This window comes from Corvus brachyrhynchos, unplaced genomic scaffold, assembly GCF_000691975.1.
Source record: "Corvus brachyrhynchos isolate BGI_N302 unplaced genomic scaffold, ASM69197v1 scaffold68, whole genome shotgun sequence".
In the NCBI taxonomy this organism is placed as follows: Eukaryota; Metazoa; Chordata; class Aves; order Passeriformes; family Corvidae; genus Corvus; species Corvus brachyrhynchos.
In genome coordinates this window covers 892,847-906,392 of record NW_008240039.1, presented here as the reverse complement: position 1 = coordinate 906,392, position 13,546 = coordinate 892,847, and the positions used below count along the sequence as shown (strand labels likewise).

The window sequence follows — 13,546 nt, the reverse complement described above, 5'->3', positions numbered from 1 at the left end:
CGTGCCCTGCAGCATCGCTGGCTGTAACATTTCCACCGCGGCGATTTAAAATGTTAAAAGAGACAAAATCGGTTTGTGGCAGTGCGGTGCAAGGCCTGGCGCGCCCACCGGGGGGCAGTGCCGGGCCCGTCCCAGGGAGCACCAGCCCCACTCGGGAATTAAGGATTATTAAGCATCGGAAATTAAGCATCGGAAATTAAGGCTTTTCTTACTACTCTGCCATTACGGGAAAAAACCCATAAGCAGCATCCTCTCTCACTCAGCTGTGTAAATAATTTGTTTTTTCCTGTCTGGGAATGGACTCAGGTCACAACTCTGGTCCCTGTGACAGGGCCCACACAGCGTAACAGAACCACCATGGGGACAGACACCCAAAAAACTCTTTCCAAACCACAAGAAAAAGGGTAAGATGAGCCTTAAGGTGGTCCCTTCCAACCCAAATCATTCCATGACTCCATGATGCAAAGGTGGGAATCCCTGCTCCCCCGACTCTTCCAAAGAACTCCAAGCCACACAGGTTGTTGGGTTGTTTGATGCTTTTATTTATCACATGTAAAAACACTACTGTCTCTGTCTGCAGGTACCTCTTGCTGCACTGCAAATCACACAGCTCCAAACGTTGAAGATCAGACAGGCAGAAAAGGGAACTAAAGTGTTTATGCCCAGAATCACAATGTCATGACCCCTGCGGGTGTTAAATGCACAGAACACCCCCAGGGACTGTTCTACAGAAGCAGCAGAGCATTACAATTAACAGACCAGAGTTGGTGAAAACACTGGGTGAAGGGATCATCTAGAGGACAAGAGGACCTGCAGACTGGTCTTTTCCTTCAGCTGCCCTTATCTTTCTAGTACAGGTAATTGTGATCTAAGTCAGTGACTAGTGCTGAACCAGAACAGGGGGACTCTTCCACACTCAGTTGCCGCGAGGGTTCCTGAAGTTCCTCCCAGCAAAGCGAGCCTTGCTGCCGAGCTCCTCCTCAATTCTGGTAAGGACAGAGAGCACTGGGTGTCAGCAGCCAGCACAGAACCCCTCTGGGCTCTCACACTGAGCATCTGAGCCAGCTGGCACTGCAGGTCCTACAGTGACAAGGCAGCTCCCACCAAGCCCCCGCACAGAGGGGCAGGGCCACACAACTCTACCCCAACACTGGAGATGCTTGCCAAGGGAACTGCCTCATGCACAGAGGACAAGGCCTCATGTCCAGCATCCCAGGATGCTTTGTGTGATCTGTTCTGGACCTCACCCACCCAGCTCATCCTCAGCCTACAGCCACCTGCACCCACACAAGCACCTCTGCCAGGGTCAGGGCATGTCCTGCAGCTGCAGGGTGTTTCTGAGGGGCAGAGCCCAAGCTGTGCCCCCACAGCACTACCAGAATGAATGCCCTTTCCCTGTCCCAGGCTCACCTCAGCAGCTGGTTGTACTTGGCCAGACGCTCGGATCGGCATGGGGCACCAGTTTTGATCTGAGAGGGAAATCACAAAGTTAGTGAAGAACTCCAAGTGCCAACACAAAACTATCCAGGGTAATAAGCATCATCACAAGCTCTGCTTAGGCATCAGGCTCAGTATCTACATATGCAAACAAACAGTAGACAGCCTATCTTGGCAGCAATAGAGATTGCTGATTTGCTATCAGCTGCAGGACCAGGAAACCCCACAACAGCCACTGGAGCTAAGACTTTTGACATGGGTGGTTAAAGGTGAGTTTGCACAAGATAAGATGTTCCCTCATCACACTCCCTTTAACACATCAGCTCCCTGCAAACAGACACAGCAAATCTGCACACCTGGAGGCAGTGCAGTGCACCAGGGCTTTGGCTTCACCACCAAATGATCTCATCAAGCAAAATGCCAAACTGCAGCAGCTGCAGATACCAACCTGACCAGTGCAGAGACCCACGACCAGGTCAGCAATGAAGGTGTCTTCTGTCTCTCCAGAGCGGTGGCTCACCATCACACCCCAGCCGTTGGACTGGGCCAGCTTGCAGCTGCAAGAGATCAGGAGAGGAAGCTCACACCATGCCCTGTGCCCAGCAGCCTCTGCTCCAGGGACACTGCCCAGGGGCAGCACAGGGCAGGATCACAGGACAAGGTGCTGGTCAGGAGCTGCTGTCACACAGACCCTGGGAAGGTGTTCAGGGCACCCATGTGATGTCAGGACCATGAAGGTACAGGTTTACTTGTCAATGTCCCCTATCAGTTAATAACTTATCAATTAGTAATTGTTCACCCCTCACAGATGCCCCACCAGCAGATTTCTGTTCCCCTAGATCTGGTCTGTATGTTCATCTCCCCCAGTGAAAGCCAGCCCCACCCTGGCCTGGCCCAGAGGACAGAACTTACGCCTGCAGGGACTCTGTCACAGAGCCAATCTGGTTGACCTTGAGGAGCAGGCAGTTGCAGGCCTTCTCATCCACAGCCTTGGCAATTCTCTTTGGGTTGGTCACAGTCAGATCATCACCAACCACCTGGATGTTGACACTGCCAGTGAACTTCTTCCAGGCACCCCAGTCATCCTGGTCAAAGGGGTCTTCAATGGACACCACTGGGGAGGGACACAGCAGCTTTAGGACAATGCCAGCACAAAGGTCTTGTCTGAATGAGTGCTACCAAAGTGCTGCAGACAAATCCTACCCACTTCCAAGAACACTCCTAAGACTCCAAAGAGGCTGAGTAAGGCAGGAGCTCTCAATCTCTCCTGTAAGAGGTGCTGCACCCCAACTCCTTCCTTCTGCAATCAACTCCAATGCACCACTACTGCTGTGCTTCTCATTGATGGGCAACTTACCAGGGTAGTTCTTGACAAAGCCCTTGTACAGGTCAGCCAGCTGGTCAGGAGAGATGTATCTGCTGGGATCATCAGGGGATTTGAAGTCCAGGTCATACTTCCCATCGCGGTAGAACTCAGAGGCAGCCACGTCCATGCCAATGACCACCTTGTCAGTGTAGCCAGCCTTGGCAATGGCTGTCTTCAGCAGCTCCAGAGCTGCAACAGAGAGGTGTTTCTGAGTGCCTGCCAGGCATCCTAACCCCAAAGCTCTTTGTTTCCCAACAGCAGCACAGTCACTCGGCAAAGAATCTCAATTACCCCTTCAGAAAGCCCAAAGGAAAAGGTTCTTAAACTCTCCCACTTCTGAACTGACTGGAACAAGATATTACTTTAATACTGCTTTTAGCTTGTAATACCCTTGAGACACCATTATGGGATTCCTAATCTCTTCAGGCAGGACTACACATCAGCCCAGAAAGCTTAATACTAGATGATACCACATCCTCTTTCAGCTTTATGCATGTGGGCAGGAAGCAGTGCCTGCACTCTAATCCCTTTTAGCTCCACATCAGGTGTTGGCCATGGAAGTGGTGAGCATCCAAACCCTGAACAGCAAGGAGATACAGCCTGCCTCTGCACAGGAGACCCCTCTTGGTATCTACCTCGTCTCCATGTGCACATTTACCTGCAGAAGAGGGAACAGAACCACTCAGCAGAAGTCTCTGGATACTGCCCACTGTGCTACTGTTTGTCAGAGTCCCAACCACCTCTGACTTGCAGGGGAGCAGCTGGGATCAGCCAGACTGTTTGCAGCAGGAAGCTTAGATTAAGTATTTTCTTTTGTTGTTGGGCTGGTTTTTATGTTTTGGTTTTTTTTGTGTGGGTTTGGCTGTGTTTTTTAAGATGCTAATATAGCACAAACTGAAAAAGCAGCTGCTGCCAGCAAAAAAAATTCCTTGGAATGTAATTGTCATTCAAGGTCATCTTCAGTGATGTCTGCAGGGGTACAGACCCAGCAAAGCTGCATGTGACACTGGGACTCAGAAATGACACAGCTGCTGGTCCTGTCTCAGTATCTTCAAAAAAGGCAGTGCAGTTCACCAGTCCCCTTCCACAATAACATAACCAGCAGCTGTAAAGTGAAGAGCAACTGAACTGAAGTGTTCCACTGCCTTGTTAGCAGCTCCATTTCTGGAGAGGTGCAGAAACAGCTCCTCTGGTACAGATTTTGTAGCAACAGATATTTTGCTCCCACGGACAAACTGCCTCTCCCACAGGTTCCTGAACAGAAGTTTTTGGCCATGGAAGCAGCAACCACCTCAGCTTCCCAGGGTAGCCTTCGTGCCCTCCCACACACAACCAGGCAGAGCACAAACTGTTTTTCCCTCTTGGTCTGCAGACAAACAACTCCACTGATCTCTGACTGGACTTCTGGAAAACCTGCAGTGCACAGATGTTCCCACATCACTTTTCAACTGGAAGGGCACAAGACTCCCTCAAGCTGCTACAGGAATGAGAGTAATGAGGCACTGAAGGAAAAACCATCCTGTCAAACTGCATAAACTGATGTCCAAGGGAATACCTGACCATATCAGTAGAGCATATTAGGATCCTTGTCAGGGTAAGAAACAGAGCAAAGAAACAGCAGCAAGTTCTACACTTTTGATCCTATTGATCCTGCTTGTCATTGATATTGGGCAGGCATGATCTTCACCCTCCAGCTATCAGTTACATCCCCTCCCACACTTGTCTCATTCTTACCTTCTTTGTTTTCCAGGATGTTGGGGGCAAAGCCACCCTCATCCCCCACGTTGGTTGCATCCTTGCCGTACTTCTCCTTGATGACGTTCTTGAGGTTGTGGTAGACCTCTGCCCCGATGCGCATGGCCTCCTTGAAGCTCTCAGCGCCCACGGGCAGGATCATGAACTCCTGCATGGCCAGCTTGTTGCCAGCGTGGGAGCCCCCGTTGATCACGTTGAAAGCCTTGGAGGAACCAGGAAAAGCCAAGTTGGAAAGTGTCAGGGTAACTGGGTAACAGCATTTACAGTCAGTCTCCTCATTCTCTAGAGCTGGATCCAAGATCATCAGGCTAAAGTCAAACTGAGGCCTGAGCCTGCCCCACCCAGGGACTTACAGGAACTGGGAGAATGACTTCTGGATTCCCAGCAAGGTCAGCGATGTGACGGTACAGGGGGACTCCCTTCTCAGCAGCACCAGCTTTGCACACAGCCAGAGACACACCCAGGATGGCATTAGCACCAAATTTGGCTGAAATAGGAAGAAATTGTTTAGAAAACTTGTCTTTTTACAAAGAGACTCAGCAATACCAGCCCATGGTTTGAATTATGGCAGTGCACAGCACAGGCCATACACTGGCTGTTGGGTCTGGTAAGGTGAACTAGAATTCTACTGACCCATCTTCATCTTTTCACCCCTCAGTGCCACAAAGCCCACTCACATTTGTTCTCTGTCCCATCCATTTCCAGCATCAGTTTGTCAATCTTTTCTTGCTCCACAACATTGACATTCTGCAGAGAGAAGCAACCAAATTGTTTGACACCAAACACAGGCTCACAAACTCTCACCTGCCCACCACCACACTGACATCCCTGGCAGGCATCAAAACTTGCTCAAGGGCAGCTCCCAACAATTGACCAGGCCAATCCCTGTCCTTACCACAGCAGCAGCAGCTTCTGGGCACCCACAGCAGCCCAAGGCTAGCAGCTGAGCTGGATGTGCCATCACTTGACATATTACCACTTAGTTTTGCACCAGCCTTTGTAGGCAGGGCTTAGCACCCACAAAGCACACAGGAATCCCATTCAAGTAGACTTTTCTAGATCCCCTCAGACTCCCTTCCAAATTACCCTGCTTGGATAAAATCCAGCCCGTCCTCATCATTCAGCCACTCTTTGAAGCATAAATCAGCTTGCATCCTAACTGCACACCACCATAGCTCCCAGGGGCTGAAGTGTTCCTGCACACTACACCAGGCTGCTGGAGATTGTTTCATTACGTGTTAGATATGCACTCATTAAGTAAATTAAGTGAAACAATTGCTGTAGTCAGTTTGTTCACATGCACTCCAATGCACAGGCTGACACCCCCCAGGTCACACACCACCAGATGATGGTTTGGATGCTGCCTGGCTGTAGGAGATGTTAAGAGAAGACAGACTGCTCCTACCTTGCTAATCAGTGCAGGTGCAATAGTTTTATTGACGTGCTCAACAGCTTTTGAGACACCTGGAAGGAACAAGCAAATCAGACACTGGTCAACACACAGGTTATGCAGAGATTAGTAGGGGATCTCAGGAACAGGAACATCCAGGAATACCACCTCATGCTACTCCAACCCCAGTCCAACCTGAGCTTACGGCCAGGTCTGAACACTGAGAGGCGCCTTGGCTGGACTGGGAGGTGCATGAAGGATGCATTGGCTAGGAACTGTCCAGGAATGCCAGGTTAGTCTGCCAGGCCATGCACTGGAGAGACTCATCCGAGTGCCAGGGCTGCACTGGGAGCACATCCATTACCTGTGTGCACAGTGCTGTGGCCAGGAACTCATTAACATATTTAACAGCTCTGGAGACGCCTGACAGAAGCAAAACAGACACCAGAATCAAGGCACAGGTGAAGACTTACAGCCAACCCCATAGGGATGCCAGAGAGGACACAGACTGAGCAGTGGACTAGAGACAAAAGGCTCAAAGAGCAGAGGAGCCTGTGCAAGGCTCTGTGCTTTTCACACCCAGGTCTCCATAACTCTGCCATCACCACCACAGGCCAAAACCCCAAGGGACCGAACAACAGCATTTAGAGAAGATTTTAGGATGGGCTCTCCTCTCAACTCATAGAATCCAGGGGTAAGGGGAAGGAAAAAAGTTTCCCCAAAAGTTACACAGGCAGCAGCTCAGGCACTTCACTACCTAGCACTGTTTTGTAACTGCCACAGCATCATCTTATTTACTGTGCACTGTCTAAAGACTTCCAAAAACCTAAGCTTCAGAAGGATGAATGTGAATTGACTGCATCCTAAACTACATTAATTGCTTTTTCAAATGGTCCAAGTCTGCAGATCTCTATTACAAAAGGCCTACCAGCTATCTGCAATTGATCCCATTTGATGATTATTTTTTCATAACTCATGTTATTTCCCAGCTGACAAAGCCCTTCAGCTGCCACAGCCTGTTAACTACAGTCTAATTAAATGCCATTAAGAACTGCCCATAGGATCAGACTTAACAGGTCTAAGCACGCACACATTTAGCACAGTGAGGTAAATACACATTTACTCTTCCCAAGAAAGAGTGCCCTGGGTTTTTGGGATATTTGGTCATCCAGAAGTTTATTCCATGTTAAGGTATAACAACCATGAATCTTCTAAGACAAAGCTCTCCAAGTTCAATTCAGTAGCTATGCACTTTAATTGCTCTTTCTTAATAGGCAAAAAACATTTCAGCTTCTTTTCACCTGACTGGCAGGAAAGTTTGAAAATAATTCTCTCTCCCAGCCAAAAGTCAAGATGATTGCTTACACTTCAAAGGCATCACCAATGCTTTTAAAGCAGCAAGTTAAGAAGGAGCCCCAACTGTCCAAGCTCTCAGAATAATCACAAGAAGCACTACCAGCATGTTTATTAGGTAATGACATCTTGTTTGCAGCTATTCATTCTCACCCGTACTTGTTCCCAAGCCAGCCTGGTGACTGCTGGGTTTAGTTTCTTTTCAGAAGGCACAACCAGCCCCCAGAGAAGTAAAAGATTACACCACTAACACAAACTTAAGTATCCTGGCTACCTGTAATGACAGACAAAAAGTCAGAGTGGCTGCAGCTATTGTGAGGTCTGAAACAGAGGCACCTTCCAGGACTACCAGTGCAGAGCTGCACATTAGCAGTGGACAGCAGTTGGCATAAAACCTCAGGTTCAGGATTTAACATGCTGGAATCTAAGGAGTCTCTGGTGTCAGAGCTGACAGATTTAAGGGTTCTGGGAAAGCTGGGTCTATGAAAAGACCTTGTGACTAACTGCAGGATGACCAAGGCTTTTGGAGCTGGCAGTTTAGATGCCCTCACAGCACTGCTAAAGCACTCTGTACTCTGACACACACCAACACGCAGGGCACAAGGAGCAGGGTAACAAAGCACACCTGGACACACTGTACCACAGACATTGCCACCTGGCTGCGTGTGCTCAGCTCCACACACCCACCTGTGCAGGTGCCCTGCCCTGCAGCACCAGGCAGCTGCACTGCTGGAGGCAGAGTCACCCTCCCCATCATCCCAGGAAACCAACCCAACCACCTCTGCTTTGCCCCAGCTCGCCCATGGCAGGCACAGCTGTCACTCCCTGCCTGTCCCCACTGCCCCGCCATGTACCGAGCACAGACAGCAGGACAGGAGCCCAGCACATGCAGTGACAGGGCTGTCCCAGGCACTCTGGGTGCCCAGGTGTAGCTTTACCTTTGCCCATGTAGCGTGTCTTGTCATTGTCACGGAGCTCCAGGGCCTCATAGATTCCAGTAGAGGCACCGCTGGGAACAGCGGCTCTGAACAGACCTGTCCACAACAGGAAAAAACTCCTTGGCACATTCAAATCCACAGAACATCCTCCACCCAGACACCATCCCAGCCTGCCACATGCTTCCACCCCTGGAGACAGGGGCAGGAATCTCTAAACCACACCTCTGCTGACATATACAGTGATCCTAGGAGGGCTGTCTGCTCACTTACAGCATCACCCTCACACTGACCAACAGCAAACTGACTCCTCTTCCACTGTGCATTTCAAGAGTTAAGGAAGCATCCATTCCCCTTCCAAAAACATTCACTGGATTATTCAAATTATTCACTGGATCTACTTTTGAGCTCAGGCAAGGCAAGCTCTTAAATTCTTCCAGGATATGGCATAAAAGAGACAATTAGGAGACCAATTTTCTTAACAGGAGTTCTGAGCTCTTCTGACAACAGCAGAACCACCCAGACAGCCCATTCCTTCAGCCAAGGACGCTGAACTTGGAGCAAATCTGCACATTGGAGCCTGCTCTGCCTGGGGTTCAAGATGCCAACTTCAGCCTCCAGTCTTTCCCTTATCCCACTAAATCAAAGAGCTTAGTGGGGGCAGTCTCATTAAATGACTGCATTAATCTTTTGAGACAGAAAGATCAGCTCTTTAGTCAGTGTATTAGAGCCATTGTGTTTGCTCATTCCACCAGACCACATTGCTATGAGTTTGCACAATGCCTTTGTCAGATCCTATCAGATGTGGGATGAACAACTAACAAACCAAGGGAAAGTCCTACAATAATTAAAAATGTAAGATGTTACATGCGAAAGCCCAATTAGACAAGTTTTTTAGTCATGCCTGAGTACTTAGGCAGAGAAGAAACCATTACCCAAAATTCAGCAGTGCAGCAGATTGTGTCATTACAGAAAGCCACTAGAGACAAATTAAGAATTAAACTTCAAGTGTACTCATACAGAGTTTGGGAGCACTGACAAGCAAGGCCATTAGCAGCTGCTCCAGGACAGGAACAAAAGCCTTAACTCCGAGATTCCAAGTGCTATCCCAGTTTATGCTGGGGCAAGGGAAGGAGGGCAGGTTTATAATAACTCTCACACAGTTTAGGCTGTAAGAAGCAGCAGCCCTCAGAAAACCCTGTACTGCCCAGGCCAGGAGCTCGAGCTCAGCAAACTCATCCAATAGAATGAGGCAGAGGTTTTTCCCACAAATCTCACAGCAAGTTCCAACAAGTTTTATGTATGGAGGAGAAAGTCAGCACAGTTCCACTGCTAGACCAGGATAGTGTGTGTACTTCTGACTGCCTCGAGTTCTATCAGATCTAAGCCAGGGATGAACAGCTGCAGCTGAGGACTCACCTTTGTTGGTGTAGAGGTCTACCTCAACAGTGGGGTTCCCACGGGAGTCAAAGATTTCACGGGCATGGATCTTGGTAATAGACATCTTTAGTACCTGAAAAGAGGAGCTTAGAATTACTCATTGAATGGTTTGGGTTGGAATGAACCATAAAGTTCAGTCCATCCCACCCCCTGCCATGGGCAGGGATACCTTCCACCAGACCAGGTTGCTCCAGGCCCCATCCAGCCCGACCTGGAACATTCTCAGGGATGGGGCAGCCACAGCTTCTCTGGGCAAGCTCTTCCAGTGTCCCATGACTTTTAGAATAAAAAAACCACTTCCTTATGTGCAAGGGACAGTCTCTTTTGATGTTTCCAAGTGGCCTCACTGCAGTATCATGAGACTCTAGACAGAACAGCAGGAGCAGATGACAAATGCAAGCTCCTGGCAGACAGCAAACTTCTCTAGAGAAATTGAATGGAAAATGGGAGCTTCAGCATCTCTCATCAAGGAATCTAATTATTAATATTATACATGATTTTCTCGTGGCAGGGCAGTCTTCTGATAGTTCTAAGAAAAAGAACCAACTAGTAAAAGTGGCAATGCTCAAGTCCTCAAGCTTCTGGGTAGGCTCTGCTGTCAGCAGCTGAGCTGGGGTGACCAGAGCAGGCAGAGCCCATCACCAGCACACCCTGCCCACCACAACTGCCACTTGGCTGCTGGTGCCACTCCCTGATTCCTCATCCCAGGTGCTGGTACTCTCCCAAGGCCAGTTGTGGGTGGCTTCCAGAACTTGAACTGGCTGCAGGCACAGCCAGCAGCACCCAGCAGACCTGCCCCAGCACCTCTCCCACACAGCCCCGGGGTGCCAGGGACACAGACACCCCTCAGACCCCCTGCCCAGGGGCCTCACTGGCCTTGCACTGCTCTCAGCACACAGCAACTGCTCCTAACAGCAGCTTCATTTTTATACCCTGTACTAACACCTGCAGTCTTAAGGCCATTCAGAAACATCACCTCACACTATTTCAACTGGGAAACTTTTTATACTTGGTGAGACTTGAGAGTCAAATGCTGGGGAGACAGAAGTCTCAGCCTAGGAGTCTAAAAGCAGAAGTCTCGTCTCCAGAGTGATCTAAAGGAACATCACCTCACCACATCAAAGCAGCCAATCGATCCCAAAACAGCGAATCTCTGCTATCAGTTAAGAGTTCTTTTTGATAAGAGACCAGAGTGCAATAGCTCTCAGTATGCACAGAGTGCTCTTAATATGCACAGCAGCTGTTCAGAGCCAAACGGAACCAATGACGAAACAGAAGCAGTCACAGCTCTCGTTAAAAGCTTGCATTAATAGTTACACCCTGCTGAGCATTTACAGGAATAGTTTTTCCTCTTAAAAAGAATAAAAATCACCCTAATCTTTTGAATACTTCCTTTTCCCCCCTTCTCACATTTATTAACTTCAGAAAACTGCGGTAAGGGAATTCTTATGTAAGCCCAGCTACATTTTAAAAATCAAGTCATACACATGCCTGTAAGCCATCGACTGGCACCAAACCCAGCCCATCTGCACAGAAGAAAGCTCAGCCTCAGAAGCAGAACTATCTGGAAGCTGGGTTTTTGGCAAGCCAATGTGGGTGGCAACCCTGTTTACAGAAATGGTCATGAATCCTTCCACAGTTACTGCAAAGTTAAAAAAACATGACCTTAGAAATGCTGCTGCTGCTGCTTCAGTGTGTGTGAGGGGGTAGCTGCACACACTTGTTCCTCCCCCACAGCAAACTCTGCCCTCCCTGGGTCAAAAGCACAGGCAGCCATTTGCTTTCCCCCCTTGGCTTTCAAGTGTCCCTTCCAGCTGTCCTGCCCCCTGCATGTTGTCTAAGATTTCAGTCAGACCCCACACTGACACATGATATGACTAAAATACGAAGCAAGACAACTTCTTTAGGCTGACCTTCATGCTGCCACTACTTAGTTTCAACCAGTGAACATACACGCTAGAAATAAATCCCTGCAACTCTCTGCTTATCAGTCCCACCCACACTAACACTGAGCTCTCTGCAGATGCACTGAGCAATGGCTAATAGGAAGAATCCCCACTTATCCAAAAAGGGCTTTCAGAGTTTATTAGGCTGGCACCTGCTAAACCTTACTTGCATTTTCAGAACCATGGCTTTGCAACAAAACCATAGGTGCCTCATTCTTTGAAAGCACAGCCAGCTAGCAGGAGCTCTCAGTGCAGTGCTAGAGCTGTTTGTTGACCTTCACAAAGGAGGCACTTCAGGAATACACACTGCAAGAGCTTCCAGAGGGAATGTCTGCCAGGTCAGACATCACTCGAGCATCCTTGACAAAGGACCAGAAGTCCCTCCCTTTTCTGCAGAAAGAGGCATTTCACACCACTGCATCACCCCAGAAATTCTTGATGCTTCTTTTTTTGCTCCTTTTGCAAACTCCCCACTCTTGTGTTCAAGAACCAATTTTCCCACTGACCTATAGGGTAAAACTGATGCCGTTTAGCTCATAAGCTCAGCACGATGCATTCTGCCTCAATTAATTCAGTCAACTCATCTAGAACACAAGTGTCAGCCTGTGCCCAGGTTTAACCATGGAAATGCTGACTGAAGGCAGAACAGGTCACAGCAGCACTGTCTGCTCAGACCTTTGACCTCTGCCGAACACGCAAATACCACAGTGGTATTTAACGAGCACATTGCCTTAAACCTTTTTTTGCAGCATAATCTGCTGACAAGGTCACTGTCTCCCTTCAGGGGAGAAGCCACACTCCAGCTCACCTGGCCTGCCCGGGAGCACATGTGAGTACCTACTCCAAGGGTAAGTCACAACCCACGGCCAGCTCAAGTCTAAGAAATCACCACTTATTCCTCACCTGACTCCATGCCCTGCACAGGGAATGCACTACTCTCAACTGGCCATTACTCCAACTGAAAATTACTTCCAAAGATTGTTTTTATAGCCAGCCCTACCACCAAAACCTGTCCTTGTGAACTATTCTGCAGGCACACTTCTCTAGAAATACAGGGTTAAGGCTGAGCACTGCAGCAGCTGAATGGAGATTTAAAAAGCAAGACTAAAGTTTAGCCATAGAAATAACTGCCCTAGTGAGTGTCCTGTTACAGGCCTGCCACATTTATCAGTGGAAGCCTCTCTTGACACTTAAAGGTCCTTATGACCATAACTCTCATACCACCAGTGCTCTGAAAAAAGCTGAGACCTTTGAGCGCACTCTACCAGATCCCAACGTATCGATTCCACTGCCAAAGCACCCCTAGAAACTGGACAAATGTGCACATTCCAACCCTGCTCCTCTGCACTCCACGGGGTATTAATTCACCTCTACCTCTGCAACATGATCCAACGGGTTCTAAAGGATGCCTGGCAGGGAGCAAGTCACGGACACGTTCAACCACTTTCTCTCTCGGTGTTTAATAAGATGGAGGCCTGAAACTGCGTTGGCTCAGCCTGTGGGTTTGGATGACAAAATTCACTACTTCCTGCCAGGCTCAGAAAGCCATGGCCCTACCCTGTGACTCAGCAGGCAAGTAACGGAGCAGGAGAAAGCCCAGGATCCTCTCCGGCAGCCCTGCACGAGGCAGAATGATTAACAGGCAGCTCTTTATCCACACTTTAACATCCAGAGATGTTAAGCACTTCCAGGTGCTTCTCCCCACCAGCGCTGCCTTGGGATAACCAGCACTTAATTACCCACTAAGAGACCTCAGGCATAGACTGGAGTGCCAGCAAACGTTAAATATTTGAGATGGGAAGCTGAAGGACATCCACTAAAGAGGAGAAGGTCCAAATCACCAAACGCAATCCGAGAGCGACTGTTAATGATTAAGAGAGAGAGGTTAAACTCTGCCTTTGAGGATGCCTTAACCCATCATATC

The 13,546-nt window shown here is 48.9% G+C and overlaps 1 protein-coding gene across 1 annotated transcript; it reads right to left on the bottom strand.

Annotated features, from left to right (window-relative positions):
- Positions 1-521: 521 nt before the first annotated feature.
- On the bottom strand, positions 522-9,749 carry ENO1 (enolase 1). The gene is made up of 11 exons (XM_008641155.2): positions 9,656-9,749; positions 8,240-8,335; positions 5,964-6,022; positions 5,236-5,305; positions 4,912-5,045; positions 4,538-4,760; positions 2,795-2,992; positions 2,350-2,551; positions 1,886-1,994; positions 1,411-1,469; positions 522-986 (listed from the first exon to the last, which is right to left on the bottom strand). Exons 1-11 carry the CDS (start codon positions 9,738-9,740, stop codon positions 917-919), a joined length of 1,305 nt encoding a protein of 434 aa, XP_008639377.1. The 5' UTR covers positions 9,741-9,749; the 3' UTR covers positions 522-916.
- Positions 9,750-13,546: the final 3,797 nt, after the last annotated feature.